The following is an 18,217-nucleotide window of genomic DNA, read 5'->3' on the forward strand; positions in this document are numbered from 1 at the left end:
CTTAATATTTCCATTATATTTTATTATCCATATCCTCTAAGCATGCGCACATAGATTATCCTTGTTTTATAGATGAGGAAGCAAACTGCACCACAGGCAGTCCCTCAGCAAGTCAGCATGAGAGGCAGAACCTCCTGCTCAGGGGGTCATCATATTTTTATAGGAAATTAAACAAACTGGAATTTCAGCTGGTCAGCACTTACTTGAAAACAGTGCACCTCTGTGAGCAACATTCCTGGTGAAACCAGCTGGACAAATAAAGCTCCCAGCTTGGTGTTTGAACAAACAAAAAAGCACAAAGAAAAAGTCACTGGAGACTAAGTTCAGACTGAAATTTTGAAGGAGGGGGAAATGGTGATTTCATAAGCAAATGGCACCAAACACTGAATTTGGATTCACCTGAAATACATTGTTAAGCTGGAATTGAGAGATCTTTGTTTCATATTTGTTTTAACCAACCTTTCCATAATCATATTTTAAGGCTTTTTCAACGTGATAGCCATGTTTAAAAGTATACACTAGGACACCTCAGCAGACACCTGCAGGAATTCCAGCTGGATCCTGGGGAAAGGCAGAACCCTGCAGACCAGGAGGTGGCAGAGCAGGCAGTCCCCTCGTCACATAGTGCTAAGTCACTGGCACGGCATCTCCACATAGCATTGCCCACTGGCCCTAGAGCTGCTGGGTTGGCTCCTGACCAGCTCACAGCCTCTCTCCAGCCATCTCCCTGCCTAGGTGGACAGGTCAAGAATAACTCTGCAAGACAAAGCACAGAGTATACCACCATGATGCAAGACCGCAGATGAAAACAGCACTGAATCTTTTTCTCTCTCTGTGCAAAACACGGCACATCTGCTCGTATGGGCAGAGCCTCAGCTGTCAGGAAGCAAGATAGGACCAAGACTTCAGCAAAGACTATCAAGGAACTGTGTGACCTAGAAGCCACCCTGCGTTCTCACCAGGGCGTGAACTCGCCAACTCCAAATATTTACATAGTAAGTACTCACAGTAGAATCATACAATCATTAGGGTTGGAAAAGACCTCTAAGGTCACCTTGTCCAGCCATCAGCTGATCACCATCGAGCACATTGAGCCACATCTGCCCTTATCATGTTTATTAAATGCTTTCAATACCAATGAAGAACAACCACAATGATGGACCTGAGCCTGTTTTGCACAGCACGTCGCTGAAGTGCCGTGAATCACCTATACCAAAACTGCATTTAGACATAATCCAAACAAGCTAGACAGCTGTCCTGAGATGCTCTTTGCCTCCTCAAAGGAGGCTCAGCCCGCTGTTCCTGCAGTGTGCTTTAGAGGTGGAATAAATCAAATTCATTTCAGAATCCAGAAAATGTCTTATCTTCACTAGATGGATACCTGTCATAAACACTCTGCTAAGGCAAAAGAGGCTTGGCCATTGACAACGAACTAAATCCCCTTAGCCCTGCCTTGGATGGGCAGTTGCCAGGTGGATTACAATTTAACCTGAGCAATAAAAATCATCGGTAACCTCCACACAGACTGGTCTTTATTCTGCATGTCAGACTCACTTCAGAAAAAACCTTACTCTCAAACAGGGCTCTGAATCAAAACACCACTCACTAATAGCCATTTTGCCATAAACTGTGTGCTATCTTAACCCTACTTATCTTCCTCACGTGTGTATCTTCTAACAACAAAGCAGGAAGTTTCCCTTGAAATTCACTCTGCTATATCTCACAACATCCTCGTGTGTGTACTCACATGGGTAGAGCACCACAACACCGACCTGGGTACAGACACACACTGAGCACAGAGCTGTGGGTCAACGCATTGCAGCCACACAGCAGCTCACCCCATTTCCTGCACGGATGAAGCCAGCCCCCTCATTTTGGCTGTGGGATGACGGGGCTGAGGCCAGGTTTGGCCTGTCAGTGAATTTTCTGTGACTTGGCAGCAGTGCCCCCCACATACAGCTCCAAGAAGGAGTGAGAGCTTCTCGTGGCGGCTCCCAGACGTGGAGGCCAAGCCGTACATTGCCAGGGCGCTGAACGCGCCAAGCCGGTCTACTGAGGCCGTGCTATGAGCCATCCCCGAGCCCAGAGTGTCACGGCAGGGATCTCTGCAGGCTTCCCCGCCCCACAGCCTCACTCTCCGTCGGAGACGCGGACGGCGCCACGAAGCCGCTCGCTCCGGCTTCAAGAGCTCGAGGCCGCGCTGAACTTCACGGCTCCGGTCCCCAAGCGTGCCCGCGGAGAGGACGAGGAGGGCCGAGCACGGAGCCCAGGGCACGGCCGGCGCCCACCCACGGCGCTGCTCGACGCTTGCCGAGGGTCGCCCCGCGGGCACCTCCTCCCGGGGGCCGCCCGCCTCCCCGCTGCCCCGCTCCGGGCACCGCCCCGCCCGCCCGCCCGCCCGCCCGATCCCCGCCGCGGCGGCCGCTGCCCGCGGGCTGCCCGCGCACTCACCCGCTGCCCGGCGGCGGCCGCGCTCTTCCTCCGCAGCGTCAGCCCGCTCCGCAGCAGCGCCGGCAGCTCCCGCAGCTTCTGCCGCAGCTGCACCGGCGGCGGCTCGTGGGCTCCGCCGCCGGGGCTCCAGCTGCGGGCCGGCTCCGCGCCCTCACACGGCGGCGGCATCTTCGCGGAGCCCACAGCCATGCCGCATCCCGGCCGCGCTCCGCCGCGCGCGCACTCCCGCCCGCCCGCTCCGCCCGCCTTCCCCCCGCGGCGCCCCGGCCCCGCGCCCACCCACGGCCCCCGCGCACCGAGGCCCCGCCGGGCGGGCGGCCCCGGCAGGCGCAGGAAGCCCCGCCGCCCGCCACCTTGCCCGCCCGCCGCCGAGCTGCCCCCGCCCCGCGCCGCCGCTCCGGCAGCGGCGGTGCGCAGGTAATGGCAGGGCGGAGGAGGCGCGGGCGGGAAGCGGCAGAAAGTCCGGTTAACTCCTTTGCGCTCGGGGCCGGCCGCGGCTGGAAGCTGCCGGGGGTCGGAGGGAGGGCTGCGAGAGGTGAGGCTCTGCCCCGCCGTGTCCCGGGCTCAGCGCGCTGCCGGAGGAGCCGGGCGGCTCGTCTCAGGTGGGCGGCCGGCTCCCAGGCATCCTGGTACTTCCTAGAGGAGCTGAGCGGGGAGCCCTCGCTGCCAGAAACTGATTGATTTACTGCTTGAGTAGAGCGAAAAGAAGCGTTCTTCTGCCTAAGGCATTTATCTGGAACATGGTACCTTGCATTCCGGGGGCTTTATTTCACCTTTGGAGTCTGCATCGACCATCTCAGTGGCACAGGTGTTTCCTTCCTTTCTGCTGGGCTCCAGACTTACCTCGCAGTTCAGAGACACTAATGTGAGATGGGATTCTCCTTACATACATCATCTGCCACGCAGCCACAAATAAGGCTGACCTGTTCCTCCAGGTTAGATTCACCAGTTTCTAAATGTCTCAGTAAGTGAAATTATAGTCAAGGCAATCTCACAGAAAAATTGTGGAAAGCTGTCCTCCTGACCCAACCATGAGGACAGAGTCTCAGGGACCAGCACCACCAGCCAACCAAACCCACAGGGAGCTGGCCACCAAAAAAAACAAAAAAAAAAGATGAAAAGATGGGATGGGGTGGGATGGGATAGAACAGAATAGAATAGAATAGAATATTTTTCTGTGTTTTAGAATATAGAATATTTTTTGTCACTTGTTCTTCCTAAGCCAACTCAGCTGGGATCTCAGAGGTATCCATACTGGAAGGGGAGTGGCAGATGTGTCTGGGCACAGAGGCACAGAATGGCCCCTTTTAAAAGCAGTGTGACACAGAGTTGTGCGTTGCATGGATACAGCAGCAGTAGTCTGGACTTTCTTGATATTATAGAATGATAGAAACATTAAGGTTCAAAAAGACCTCTAAGATTATCCAGTCCAACCATGCAACCCGTCCCCACCATGCTCACTAAACAGCGTCCCTCAGTGCCACATCTACAGAGTTCTTGAACACATCTGGGGACGATGAGCCCATCACTTTGCTGGGCAGTCATCGCCACTCTTTCAGGGGAAAGAAACAATTACTAATATTCAACCTGAATCTCCTCTGGTGCAATCTGAGGCCATTAACTCTCATCTAATCAATCAGTCAATCAATGGCATCCCTCCTTTTCACCTTCACGGACCTGACAGCAGACCACTGCAAAAAGATGATCCTGCCTGCAACCCATGAGCTTGTGCTCTGCTGAACCTGGTACCCATCTGACTCCAGCCAGCTGGTCAATCTGCTGGAAAAATTACACTTCAGAAAAAATAATGAGTTTTCCATTGTCCAGAGCTGAATTGATCCACCTTGTGACCACACAGCTGCAGGATCGAGGCAAGCAGCAACCTGCAAGTGAGGGAAAGCAGAAGTACTCCTTTCAGCAGCCATCTGTCATGAAAGAGCTCTGTTGCATCCTGTGCGTGCAACTTCGCAAGCAGTGCAAAGCGCTGAGCCAGGTCCTGCTGAAAGGGCAGGGTCTGTGCAGCCACATGCTGCTGCCACTTCTTTCCTGCTAGTGCCAACAGGCACTGGCCATAGCATGAGCCGAAGCAGGGAACTAATCCATCTGAAAGGCAACTGTAAAACATTTTCAGCCATTTTACCTGCCTGCTATGGCCCATCACATGAGACCTATTGCTGATATAACAGACAGGAACAGGGTAGGAACGTACTCCTCAGTGTCAGGCCTAACTTGGATGAGGTTTTCCATGGACACCGCAAGCCTCGTGGGATTATGCTGTTTTAGCTGAGGCTGTGCTGCACAATCAGATATGAGGATATCAGATATTGCTGTTCTGTGCAATGCCTCATGTCCCAAACATTTCTATTATTCCCTTCGACTTGTGCTCTCCAACTGCCCTGCAGTTTGACAGCTGTGTTGCCTGGCAGCCACTTTGTCACAGCTCAGGATGTAATTACAAAGAGAGATGTATCTGCACCCAAAAGAATAATGGATCCTTCGTGTGTAGGGTTTACGAAAGGCCCACAGTCTTTGGCTGAGTCTTCACACTCTGCTGCATTGCAAATGATAACATAACTCAGTAAAGCATGTCTTAATGTGACAGACTGGGGTACTAGCAGAAGTAATTTGATTATGTTAACAAAGGATAAAATTGTACCAATGCTTTTTTGTTTTGTTTTTTTTTTAAAGCTAAGCAAGGTCCAAGCAAGGTAAGTGTACCTTGAGAGCAGTATCTAAAGAGGAGTAAATATGCTCTTCAGAATATTTGAAAATAATCGGGTGCTTGATAATATAATTTGGACAAATAGTTATCACAGAGATTGAGTAGGTAGCAGTTAGTCTTTCTATTTCTAGTTTGGATTATCTCAGTTCTTTGGAAGATCGTGATAGGACTTGTCTAGAATTAAATCTGATATTGGTTTGTTGTTGTTGTTGCTGTTGCTGTTAAGTCATAAAAGATGTAGCTTGGTAAGTGAAAATGAATCCCTTACAGGAAAAGGGGAGAGGAGATCAAAACTAGGTCTGGTCAGGAGTATTTGACAAAATAGAGTTTCATTTGAAAAAAAAATAAGAAAAACAAAACCAGTATGTTGTACCCAAAATGTTGTTCTCAAAGTACCTTGATTTCAGTGAACTTTTGCTGAATATGGAGCAGGTCGTTGGGGGAGCTGGCCTCCATCCTCAGCAGGCTTGGTCCCAGATAACTACAGATTTCCAGCCCCTCGCAAACATCAGCAGTAGCACAAAAGGAATTTCAGTTCCATCTGCAGGCACGCTGGAAATTCCAGTTCTCCAGAAATTTTAAACACTTAATTTGGTGGAACATATACCGAAATCAAGGACTTAAGCCCTACAGTGCTTCTATTGGAAGTCTAGGCTTGGGTGTACCTCCTAGAGTAGGGCCCAGAGTTTTTTGTTCTCTCACTTTCGAAAGACTTCATATAAATATAGGAACATGTATGTTTAAATCAATACAGGATGGACTCTGGAGACCTAAGCAAATCTACTGAAGCTTAACAGATGTGGGGTCTGACAGTGTCTGATTTTTTCTTAATGTTTGTTTTTCTTTCAGATAACACAATCAAAAGAAATCCTGTGAAAACAATACAAGCCATTTCATGCCTGTGTGTGCTTAATATCAGTTCTTCATAGATGATTACAAAAAGAATTACACAGAATCAGAGAATTTGTTGCAGAACATAATAAACATTTATTTTGGACTGTAAATATCATGAGTTCCTGGCTCGGTCACAACTAACACTAGATATCACTTTGGTTTTCACTTGCACTAAGTGCAGATAGATGATGCAGGAGAAGAACTGGGACATATAGGAGTGCAGGGGCCAGATGACAGACTGTGATCCTGAGCCAGCTGCTTGCAGCAGGCCTTTTGATATACCTGTTCTGACCTGGCAGGAGAAAGTGAAAAGAAAGCAAACTTTTCCAAAGCAACAACAATCATCATACAACACCACCCATTGTACAACAAGCCATACATTGCTTCCTCTTCCCCGGATGATCGCTCCTGCTGGACTGGAGAAGGAGGCAATGCTTTCCTACCCGTTCAGAGAAAGAGTCAGCTGTGTTCTTCCCATCTCTTCAGAAAGCAAGTGAGCAGGCTGTTCCCCATAACACTCCCTCACCCCTCACACAAGGGCAGGTGACAGCCAAGCACCAAGGCTGCAGGCACACACAGCAGGATGCTGGCACCTCTCCCTGCAACGTGCTCTGTTTTGGAAAGTCTTCTTCCAACTTCAAAACCAAGCTGTTAATCTCTCTGAGAGTTGCTAGGAGTCCCACTTTGGCTGAACAGCTTACTGCAGACTTCTGAGTTTTCAGTTCCCTTTCACCTGGTCGGTGGGATCCCAATTATGTTTTTAATCTTAGTTGTTACTAACTTACTGTGGATATGCCATAAACTTCAAGGAGCAGGTTGAGCTGTAGATGTCTCTGTTCATTTCAGGGGAGTTGGACTAGGTGACCTTTAAGGGTCCCTTCCAACTCAAAAGATTCTGTGATTCCAGTCATCTATACATTTTGTGTGTAAGTCTTTGATTTTGTTTCTCAAATTTTGGCTTATTTGTTTGTGGGCTTTTTTAAGCAACATTTCCAGTTGGCTTAGCACCATGTCATTGCCTAGATCAAATATGTGGTGAATTCAGTTCAGAAGCACTGCTTACAGCATTTCAGAGATGTGAAAGGCCTGCAAATCATAACATAAGCTCAGCTATGGAAAGATCCTAAACTGGAGAAAACAGGGTGTGACTTGAAAGACAACAGAACTGGAGAATAACTCCAATAAAAAGAGGGAAGAGGTGAAAGATAAGGAGATATATGAGTAGTTTAATGATTCGTGTGACTCACAGCTGGAAGGGCTGAGGCTGCTGGTATTTACACAACCTCCAGCTTTCTCCTGACAGCCCATGAATTCCCTCAGCACAGTGTCCAGCCCGCTCTGCAGCACCCCATAGGTCTATATCCCTGTGTCCACTTCAGGCTTCAGAGCCTGATGCATCTTCAGAGGACAGCTTAGTCCATGCCGTGCCAGTCTCTCATGCAGAGAATCAGGCCTCGCTCCCTACTTGTGGTCCTTTGATGGTCAGAAATGAAAGAGCTCCTGAGCACCCTGAGCCTCAGGGCCTGTCACTGCTGCAGCTGAACCCAGAGTCAGTGGACATGGGATGGGGGCAGCTGCAGCAGGGGTGTTTGTCATCCTAAAAAGATATCTTCTTGCATTTCCTTTTATTGTTTGATCCTTTTCAAGGATCATTGGGCCCTGGTGACAGGGGGTACGCTAATATAAACACAGCCCAAAGCATTGTTTGGTATCTAGCAAAACTTGTGGCTCCATACAAAGAAAAGGAGCAGCGTGTTTGCTTTGGTAATTGTGATTGCCCGAGCTAATGAACCTGACTTGGCTCTTCAGTTTGATTTGTCTTTTTAACATACTTGGAAGCAGGGGACCTTATGACCCCTCTGGGAAATTAAAACCCTTAAAGCTCTCGTGTTGGCCTTTTCTGTCAAAGCAATGTCATTGAGCTATTGCTCTTACCGGCCAAAATTAAACTCCAAAGCCAGTAAGATTCTCAGTGGAATTATTCAGTATTTCTTTTCTTTTGTTTGTTTACCTAAACACAAATCTCAAAACAAATCAGTATCTGTTAATTAAAATTAAAAAAAATAAAATAAAATAAAATAGAAGGTAACAGATGAACCCATGAAATCTGGACTTTTTTCTGCAATCTGCAACCAACAGTCAGCTTTGTTTATTCCCAGGCACCAGAGCATATGCATGAGTTTTTTTAAATAACGTCATATGTGAGAAGTTTTGTGTACTTTTACAGGAGAGATTGTGTGATTTTAAAAGACACAGATTGCAATTAGGTGTGAAATTCTCATTGCAAGTCAGTGGAAGACCTCCCCTGAATGACTGATTCTTAATCTGCGTATTTATCTTCTTTTCCTTAGCCATTACATTCCATATTTATATTTAAAATCACGTTTTCTGTTCTAATTCACATTTGTTTTTCTTTTCCATAGCTGTAAGTGTGAGGACGCTTAACTTGATTTTACAGAAATTGGGGTTAGGACACCGTGCTGTCTCTTTGTACACCTGAGACCTCTCTATCAATCTTCAAATGCTGAGGCCTATGTCAAGCACATTTGACAAAGGTATGAAAATCCAAAAAAAAAGCAACCCTCTTACATCCTTAAAAGCATTTTGAAACTAGGCAGTCAGCTAAGAGCAGTGGTTAGTGCCTCTCTGAGGTAAAAAGTGCAGCATCTCATATGAGACATTGGAAAATCTGGATAGGGTCATAAAAGCAGGGCACAAATCCATAGAAAATCAAGCTCCATTGATTCCCCCGGTCACAGAACTGCTACAGAACTGTGATGCATATGTCCTTGTTTCTACGGTATATATTTTCCCACAATATCCATGCAGCTTTCCCATCAACCAGCTACCTTAATGTGACAGTAATGACTTTTTCATGATTATATCATCATCTGCAAAAGGATATTTGCATATGTGCACGTATATTTATAAAAGGGCCCCTCTTGCTTTAAGCACACTGTCAGTATCTCTCACTGCCTTCATGTGAACAGATCTTCACTCCATATAATCTCTTTGATGAAGTAAAAATACAAAAGCACATGCCAAATATTTTGAGTTTGCAGCATTAACCTGGGTCAATGTTGACAAACTGTTCCCAGGGATGGTAACATCACTAAAATATTTTCACTCCAGTTTTTTGAGAGGTTGGAAAAATCAACAAAAGGACATCACGAGACCGGTTGCCAGAAATAATATTGTAGTTTCAAACACATGACCATCTCACATCTTGTGAGTAATGAAATCCTTTAAAACATTTTCTTTAATTTGGTTTGTTTGCATCGTGTTCTGTTTCTTGTTTTCTTTTAAATGTCTTTGCTTTTTCCTGCTGAATAAGAGCACCACAGATGTTGAACAGAGAGAGTGAGGCAGATGACTGGACCAGAAATTCTGATGGGGCTTCAGAAGAATCTCTGCCTGTACAAGGGATGCTGTAGGTTTGCTCAGTGACTTAATAAGCTTCTGTGGCTTTGTTAAAGATAACATATCCTCCTAATGGAGGTAGTTAAGTACAGCCAGGGCAGCACCATCAGAGTTAACAGGGCCATGGATAAGTCCAGATGACTTTTCCATTTACCATTTGGAGGCTTTGCTCCAGTGAATCTGCAGGTCCATGATGGTGTGCAGTAGCTTTGAGGTCACGTGTGTGACAACCAGGAGTCAGAGCCAAGGTAGGAACAGTCCTGGTTTTGCATCTGTCTGCAGCAAAAGGTCAGGAACAGATTGTGTATCCCCACATCTGGCAGTGCTGCTGCACAGGAGCTAGTAGCAATCATCCAGGGGCAACACGACGTCCAGGAGACCAAGCACTCACGAGGTAAGTGTCTGCGGTCTGCTGAGTGGCTTTTGCACGGAGCCACACAAGGGCACTTGGAAGTTTGCATCCAGAGTTCTGCTCTGATGAGCACTCAAATCTCAAACCAATAGCCCTCCTAGGATTCCCCTATAAACTGTTCATCTACCCCTAAGGGATAACATTTCCTTATTAGAAAACATCTTCAAAGGAGACCTTCCGTTATTTTTGCAATGACCCGATCAAGGAAGTAGTAGACAGTAGGGGTGGAGAAAGATGGGTGAGTGATCAGAACAGCTCTCTCATTGCTGAGATATCCAGAGTATCCAGAGAAAAAAAGAAATTGTCCTCCCTACCTCAATCTCCTGCTTTTCAGCCTCTTCAGTTTACAGACACCCTGGACGTATCTGAAAGGCAGTATGAGTCAGAGTTGAAGAAAGGCAAACCAGCTCTAGGACATGAACTGCTTGACCCAGTGGAGAGGGACCATCCACGAAGGTTATGGATGTTTACTTGTACAGAGGAGTGGGTGTCTCTGAGAGCATCAGCTGCAGAGGCTGAAGATGTTTATGCTTTTTGATCTTGCCAGGTGTGCTTCTATGCCAGAACAGTACTAGCTCTGGGGCATGCATGTATTTAGCTGCCTGGAATGTGCAAAGGTCAACAGGGAGCACCCAGAACCATACGACAGGACACCTACAGGCCAGGTCCCTGACAAACCACATCAGCAGTCATACAAAACCAGCGAGAGCAGTAAACACATAGCCTTCTTCTGGATCTATGCACAAGAAAGACATAAGGTGAATTTTCTTTGCCCATGAGAAAAAACTGTTTCTAACTGAAGCCCTGGAAAAAGACCTTTTTTGTGCTCTGACTGTGAAACATTTGCGGTGTTTTCTGAGCCTTGGATACACTGCAATTGTAAACAGTGTTGTATCTGTAACTGTAATGAAATAAAATTATGAAGTCATATAAAGGTTAAGCTATTTCTAACAGTGCACTAAACCAAATTAGTCTAATTGACTAAGTTGATGCTAAACTTATTAACTTAGGGACAAGCAATTCCTGGGCTATCTAATGGTGTATTTAGCTAACCACACAAACAACAGCGTGTATCAAAGCAAATTTAAGACAGACATTCTGCCAGCAAGAGGACTTGGCTAAACCAATACATTTGTAGCTGAGACTAATTTTTGAATTAGAGCTTCAATAATCTTATGGCAGTCTGCCTAGACTGTTGCGGTTAGACAATAGTAATTCTTCCCTTTTCTTCTAGTATTTTCACTCATTTGCAACACAGTTTGTGAAGAATATGACTTGAAAGCTAGCCCAGCAAGGCACATCACAAATAGCACTCAAACCTTTAAGATAATTATTAAGAGAAATAAATTATTTCCCAAACATATATGTAACCTCATCAACACAGTCAGATGTTTACAACCAAACACTTATCTCTATACATTGTCCTCAGCAGAAAAAAAGCAAACAAAAATATGTGATCAGATATTTGATTTTCTGCTTCCCAATTCTTGCAAAACTGTTTTTTGTTTCAGAAAGACTGACTTGCTGTATTGTTAATATATGTAAGTAGCTTTCTGGTAATGACAGAGCAGGAAATTACTCTTACTGGCTTGCAGTAGTTCTGTTTCTTGCATTGTTTTGTTCTTCCAACCTCCTAGAAATGAAGAGAGTAAATAAGTGGTTTGTGTGTCTCCCCATGCTATTTCAAAAGCTGGTACAAGGCACCTTCTGCAGCAACATTTTTAAAAGTGAAAAAAAGAAGAATGTAAGTGGTTAGTACAAGTTGATAAAAATAGGATGAAATACAGTGACTCCTTCTAAGATTATGTTAGGTCTCTATTGCAAACCAAGAAAATCTTCCTATTAGCTTTTATTCATGCTTCCAGTAAGTACTGATTACTCATTAAGTAATTCATGGAAAATGCTATTTTGGCAAGCTAGAATGCTGTCTGAATGTAAAATTACTACAAATAAGTGGATCGTGAAAAATCATAAAACTTGGCCTGTGAGCTCAGACAAAGCTGAGCCAGCTTTGAGAATATCTGAGAACTTCTCACTTTAGCAGAGATCTCCTAAGCACATCAGATCTCATAAAGAAAAAAAAATCATTTCAAAACAGAAAATGAAACAGAACTGTTTGTCATTCACATTGCTCCTATTTACAACTAATGGACAAAATCTTTCAGAGGTTAGTTTCCTGGTGGAAGACATCTACAGCTTCTTACTATACAAGTATTTGGTTCTTTCTTTTGCTCATCTTACTAGGTGACTCGGTGCTGACTTTACACTGACTCTAAACATTTTACAAAAGTACTCTTTCTAAAAGATCTGGAGGCTAAAGTGAACTCAGTGCTTGCTGTCAGTGCTACAGCCACAGCAGCACAGTGCAGATGCAACGACTGTAGAGGCTAAAGGGTCTGGTGGTGGCTGGTATCATCCTTTTTCTTCCGTGAGGCTTTTGTGATTGTACTGGATATGTCTTCACTTCCTAAGTGTAAGAGGTTATGTCTCCATCCATTTATTCCCAATTCTATAAGACACAGCTCAGTGTGTTATACAGTCAGGAACAGCCTCCCTCACCACTTTTTATTTTTATTTTTTTTAATTGTGGATTATGTCTATCCTGGATCTGTTCAGTTAATTATGGCAAAAGAGTAGCACTAAGCACCATTCAGCACGAGGCAATCATTCAGAGCTACTTCACCATCCAAAGCATCCAGAGATGTAAGCACCAGAGGCTTACATCTTGAGCAGGAAATCATTAATTCAACTCCGGAGATAAACATTACAGGTGAGGGTCTCAGGAGAAATCTTCCTATCAACACTACTGGGAGAAGGAAGAAGGAAGGTTTTTAAAGGGGGGTATGGTATCTTCACGACACAATGAGGTCACATAACCACAGAGAGCTCCTCTGATCCACAGTGAGCACCTGCAGTCCAATATCTGATTTTCAGAGATCTCCCACTTCCCTCATATTGATTTTCCATCTTAAGATTTAGTTTATCTACAGCGTATCTGCATGCGAAGTGATTTGCCAGGCTCCCTTTACTGTCAACGAAGAGAGACAGGTGTTTGTAGTTTGGATGAAGTACATCTTACAAATAATTTTTCTCCACTCATTATAGAGCAAACCAGGGCAAGCAACTTAAACCTAGACAGCTGTGCTGCAGACACTCCAGGTTTTCATTCACACTTCTGCAAACGGGCATAAAAAGTAACTAAGGTAGGCAGGAACACTTTAACTCTGGCAATACAGATTGACCATGTGCAGTGCACAGAAATCAAGAAATGGGCATTACAGGCTGTTCCACAGTCATTCTGTTCCTCCCTGAAACTGCACAAATGTGTAAAGAGCATAACCCAATTGTATTGCTCTTTCATTTTATTGTTTCTTTTCTTTACCAAGTCCCAAATTCCCCACCACTGAGTGTTCCATTATACAAATCCATAGGCAAATACATTTATTATTTCCAACAAGGACCATATTGATTTCATATAAATTGCACATGAACTGCATATCAACTGTCTATGCAAAATAAAGCATTGGAAAAGCCAGAGCAAGCAAACCTCTCAGGTTAAAATAAGTTATGCACAACCTACTTGTTCATCATCTTGAATAACAATTACATGCCTTAATTAAATAAACAGGCTTTATCTTTTATTACATCGCAAGAAAATGATACATGTCTACCTGTAAAACTATTTTGTAGGATCCACATGACAGGCTCAGACCTGAATACCCCTGTCCTACCTAAGTTACAGGAAAACAGTAATTTTCAGGAAAGCCATATATAAGTGGGTCATGTGATGTTTAACCCATTCCCTGGTGGCTGTATTCCTGTGGATGAGCAAACAGCCTGCAGTCTGAGGATGCTGCCCTGACTTGCTGCATTGGCCACACAGCAGGGAGCAGAGGAAGGGGGGGACAAGTCACGCATTTGCATGCTGCTGCAGACTCCAGAGTATATGAAAGAAGTCGGCAAGCAAATTCACAGTGAACTAATTCTGACATTTCATCCAGTTTAGATAATACTGTGGCGAGACTGCTGAAGTAAAGCCACTAAGTGCTTTCCTCTTTCTTCTTTAGGACGGTTACAGATCATCTGTGGCCAGTGTAACTTGTCAGATCCCACTTGCCAATGTAATCAACATTACAGCATCACAACCACAATACCTACAGACCATCATTTCATTAGGACATTCAGCCTAAGTCCAGAGCCTCTGTCTTTACCACTAAGGCTTCAACAGGCACCAAGGTTTGCTAAAATGCACACCCTCTTTCTCAGTCTCTATGGGACATTACCAGGAACACCACTGACAGCCAGCACACTGACTATCATAAGACTCTGTCTTCCTACCAGCTACATACGCCTCCATAGCCTTCTGGCACTGCACGTGTTTCCCTGTAAGAGGCTTGCAACGTGAGTGCCAAATGGCTGAAAATAAAAGCTGAAGCTGTCCTATCCTCCCATGAAACCTTTCTGCCCACCTCTCACCACTGATGCTGCCAAATCTCTCCTCAAGCCTCCCCGTGATTCACAGATGGTTTAATCAGTTCTGAACAGTTAGATCATGAGATTGAATGAGCATTTGAAATGCAAGGCACTGTTACAAAGGGTACCAAGCATTCCCAGCAACCCAGTAAGACTCCAAAGGCCTGGTACTTTCAATCAGCATCAAGTTTTAATTGCTCAGGAGAGGGCATGAGCCAAAAACAGTGAATACGACAACTGCTTTTCCCCTGCCATGACAAGCAGGTGTCACTTGACCAAAATAGCCGAGCTGGAAACGATATGAAAAAACTCTTCTTCAAAGGCCTGATTTGGCATGCAAAATGTCCGGTGTCTGGGTAATGGCCTGCTATTGGCTGTGGCCAACTGATCTCCACTTTGTTTCTGAGCTCAAAGAGAAAATAATAAAAGATCAAGTGTAGCTTTTTATAACTGAAGCTTTCTGGCTGTATTTAGAGTCATAATATGGACGTGAAACCATTTTTGTAGATGTAAAATGTCCACTAGTCAGTAGATAGACAGTACTTTCTCACACTCCTGGGACTGCAATTGATGTCTCAGATACTCAGCCTCTTTCCCTGAGAGAGAAAGACCTGGTCCAGGGTGACAGTCTGAAATACTCTGATCTCCCTCAGGAGCAGTACTGTCACGATTAATGACAGAAATTTGCACCTTTATCACAAACGAAGCCACCAATACTTGTACGAGATCAGTTCACAAACGAATGACTCGTGAAAACTACATGCAGTGAGGCAGAGATGACAGGGGAATGCATTTAGAGAGACTGCAGTGGTTGTAGCTGGAGGTGCACATACACATGGTCAGTGCAAACCTGCTACTTGGAATGTCTCTTGTGTTACCGTGCTGAAACCAAGGTCTGACATAATATCATCTAACAGTCATCCTGCTGGCTAGGGAACTCGTCCCTGGTAGACGATAATTGATTTTAGTAAGTCATGCCTTGATCATTTGTTGTCTGATTATAGTGTGCAGCATGTCTTGGCAGGAAACTGCAATTACTGTAGCATACTGCTGGTTATCTTCTCAGAAACACAGACGTGCCAAACCTTCCTACCACAAGCTGCTCTTCTGTACACAGCTCTCCCCTCTGGAAGAACACACACTGAAAGCACAACACAGACCTGTTTTTCTCAGCATTTTACAAGTGCAGTGCAGTTGCCCCATCAGAGCCCCATGTAGGTAGGGAGCCGTATGTATTTGTGAACATCCACACTCAGCTGAAAGACTGCAAGCACTGACAAATAGAAATTACTTTTGAAATTGATTCAGTTAATTATGCTCGCAGTTAAAACTTTACTCTTTAGAATGATATTTATGACAAGTGTTTTAGTCACCCAATTAAACTGTGATTCAGAATACACAAGCTTGGGAGCCCAAGTTTCCCGCATGTCCAAAGGAAAAGACACAAATACAAGCACATGGCTCGGAAAACCTGAAAAGACACATAGAATCAGACAGACAGTGTGAATGTCTGCCTTGGCCTTTATTAGGTTAAGATAACCTAAAGCCATGCTCTAGTTCAGGTTTATCGCCTTCACATACTTACTTTTGATATAGCAGAGAAACATTAAGGCAGAGCAAACCTGCTTGTGAATGTATTGAGGATCCTAAGGCTGCAACGTGCAATCAGTAGCGCAGCTTGAAGTTCAGCCCACGCTTCTGCACTTTACAAGCTTGAGATAGGCTTAAGTATGCACTTACGTCCTGCTCAACAGGGCCTGTAGGAACAGATCTCAGCTGTTTTAACAATGGTTTTGACTCTGGCACACATCCATGTGAGGAATTCCAGCTTCTCAGATTTCCTCAGAATATTCCTCATTTCCTGGAACATTTGGAAGGGTCACAAAATATTTTCCATTTCTCTGCCAACCTGTCTTACAGGGCGAAGAGTTCAGGTGGCTTTGTTTGATTCCAGCATTTCTCTCAGTCAGACGCATGGCATTTAAAGCCAGCCAACCAATCAACCAACCAAAAAAAACCTCTATCATTTATTTTCTGTCTACTGCCCAGTGACAAAAGTTAGTGCTACAAAATATCTGCTTCATGTTCACCCTTTACTGACTTCAGTGTCTACTCTTTCAGCCACTCTTCCAGCTGTTTTCCATCATACCCAATGCTGTCCAACTTTGGGGCAGCCCTAGAGGCTGCTCTCCAGAGGCAGAAAGCTGTTGTTTTCTCTTTGTAGCACAGCACTGGATCATGATGGTGTGAACAGGCAGACCAGGAGGCATCCGAAAGCTGCTGAGATTCCTACTTTATTCCTACTGCAATGGCTCTGTCCTCCCTTCCCCTACTTTTGTAATTACCCTGTTTTATTCCAGCACAAGCTTCAGCATAACAAGCTACAGACTGGACAGACTGATATCAGAGGCTTGGTTTTACTTTGTACCAAAGACAGCACAACTCTTTCAGTTTTACATCCCACTGACAAAATTAGGAGCAGAACAGTGTGGAGCTGCTTTGCCTTTCTGAGTGTCTGAGCATGCACTCAGCTCCCAGGTGGTGTGAAACACAATCATCACCTTTTGATGATGATGTTTTCTTTCTGAAAAATTTACTTCTACATCCTCATTTTCCAAAAAGAAGTTCATATTCTTCTCCTCTTACCTGCTCCACTGATTATAGGATCAGTAGGAAAACACCAGACCAATCAGCACAGTGTGCCTGCTGCAGTTTTCACACTCATCCATGCAAAAGTCTTTGGTCAATACTGGAAAGTTTTCTAACCCATTCGCATACACTTCACATGCAGTTGTTTTTTCCCCCTCACCTGAAGCTTTATAAGTGAATTGCCAACAAAAATCTGATTTCCCTTATGAATCTTTTAAGCAACTGAGCCAGAAAATATTTTGTATCCAAGTCTTGACGAGGAAAAGAGTTAAAACTTAAGCCTCATTGACAGGCATTTAGAAAAGCATGCCATACTACAATATCACCTTTCCTTTGCTTGTAAGGCTGAAGCTTCTGCAAAAAATGGGTAATGTACACGTTCACAATGCACAGATGCACTCACAGAACTTATGTACATGGAAGTGTGTTAAATTTTATTCACTCTCACTTGGCTCTTCTTGGCATGTTTGTTTATGTGAGCTTACTCTGTGTAACTCTATATATGTTTGCAGTGCCATCACAGATCTTTCTCAGCGATGCCTCTAAATTGTTCAGGAGACTATCCATTACTGCCCCTTTGAAGTGTCTACAGAATATTTAAAGACACTACCTTTTATACATGCATTAAGCTGGATCATGTTATTGTGTCCAATTAACCTTCCATCATAAGCAACTTTTTTTAACAGACTCTCCATTTCAGAACATTACACAAAATAGTAAGAAGAGAGGTACTAAGTTAAAAACAGTTGAACTCCCATGGCACAGGCAGCCCATCAGCTGAATCACAATAATTGACCACGAGCATGTTCTTAGCATGCCCCAATTGCAGGGTAAAGTGTGTTAGTTTAAACCACCATGAAGGTGCCCGCAATCTCCAATAGTCAATAGGCTGCAATGTGGCTATTGCAGTACTCACCACATCTCAGGGCAGCCTTACCTGTTCCATAGGTGTAACTTGGAACCTTCCACAAGTACATGCCAGGCCATAAAGAGACACTGTTCAAAACTGAAATTAAGCAAAAGAGAAAGAGCAGGAATCAAGAACTGCTTCTCAGTGTTACTTCAAGCAACAGGGTGTGACATATCTCTGCCACCACCCTGGGCTGGTCCAAATGGTGAAATTTCATCCTGTCATGGATCGTGAGTCTTAGGAGCATGTAGTCCACCTCAGATCTCAGCACATTCCTAGAATTTTA

The 18,217-nt window shown here is 44.7% G+C and overlaps 1 protein-coding gene and 1 long non-coding RNA gene across 5 annotated transcripts in view; both read right to left on the bottom strand.

Moving 5' to 3' along the window:
• Nucleotides 1–2,677, bottom strand: part of RAPGEF5 (Rap guanine nucleotide exchange factor 5) — a 150,416-nt gene extending 147,739 nt beyond the window's left edge. For 2 of the 4 annotated variants that reach the window (XM_052693721.1, XM_052693720.1), the window contains exon 1: nt 2,452–2,677. In XM_052693721.1, coding sequence (XP_052549681.1) covers nt 2,452–2,640 — 189 coding nt within the window. In that variant the 5' untranslated portion in view covers nt 2,641–2,677. The remainder of the gene's footprint in view (nt 1–2,451) is intronic. The other 2 variants (XM_052693723.1, XM_052693722.1) reach the window with 1 other exon arrangement.
• A 3,403-nt stretch (nt 2,678–6,080) lies between these two features.
• Nucleotides 6,081–18,030, bottom strand: LOC128085837 (uncharacterized). The gene is made up of 3 exons (XR_008209124.1): nt 17,959–18,030; nt 11,485–11,532; nt 6,081–10,264 (listed from the first exon to the last, which is right to left on the bottom strand). It is a non-coding gene; the product is annotated as an uncharacterized LOC128085837 (long non-coding RNA).
• Between the last annotated feature and the right edge of the window lie 187 nt (nt 18,031–18,217).

Source organism: Tympanuchus pallidicinctus, unplaced genomic scaffold (assembly GCF_026119805.1).
Source record: "Tympanuchus pallidicinctus isolate F22 unplaced genomic scaffold, pur_lepc_1.0 scaffold3, whole genome shotgun sequence".
NCBI classification, from domain to species: domain Eukaryota; kingdom Metazoa; phylum Chordata; class Aves; order Galliformes; family Phasianidae; genus Tympanuchus; species Tympanuchus pallidicinctus.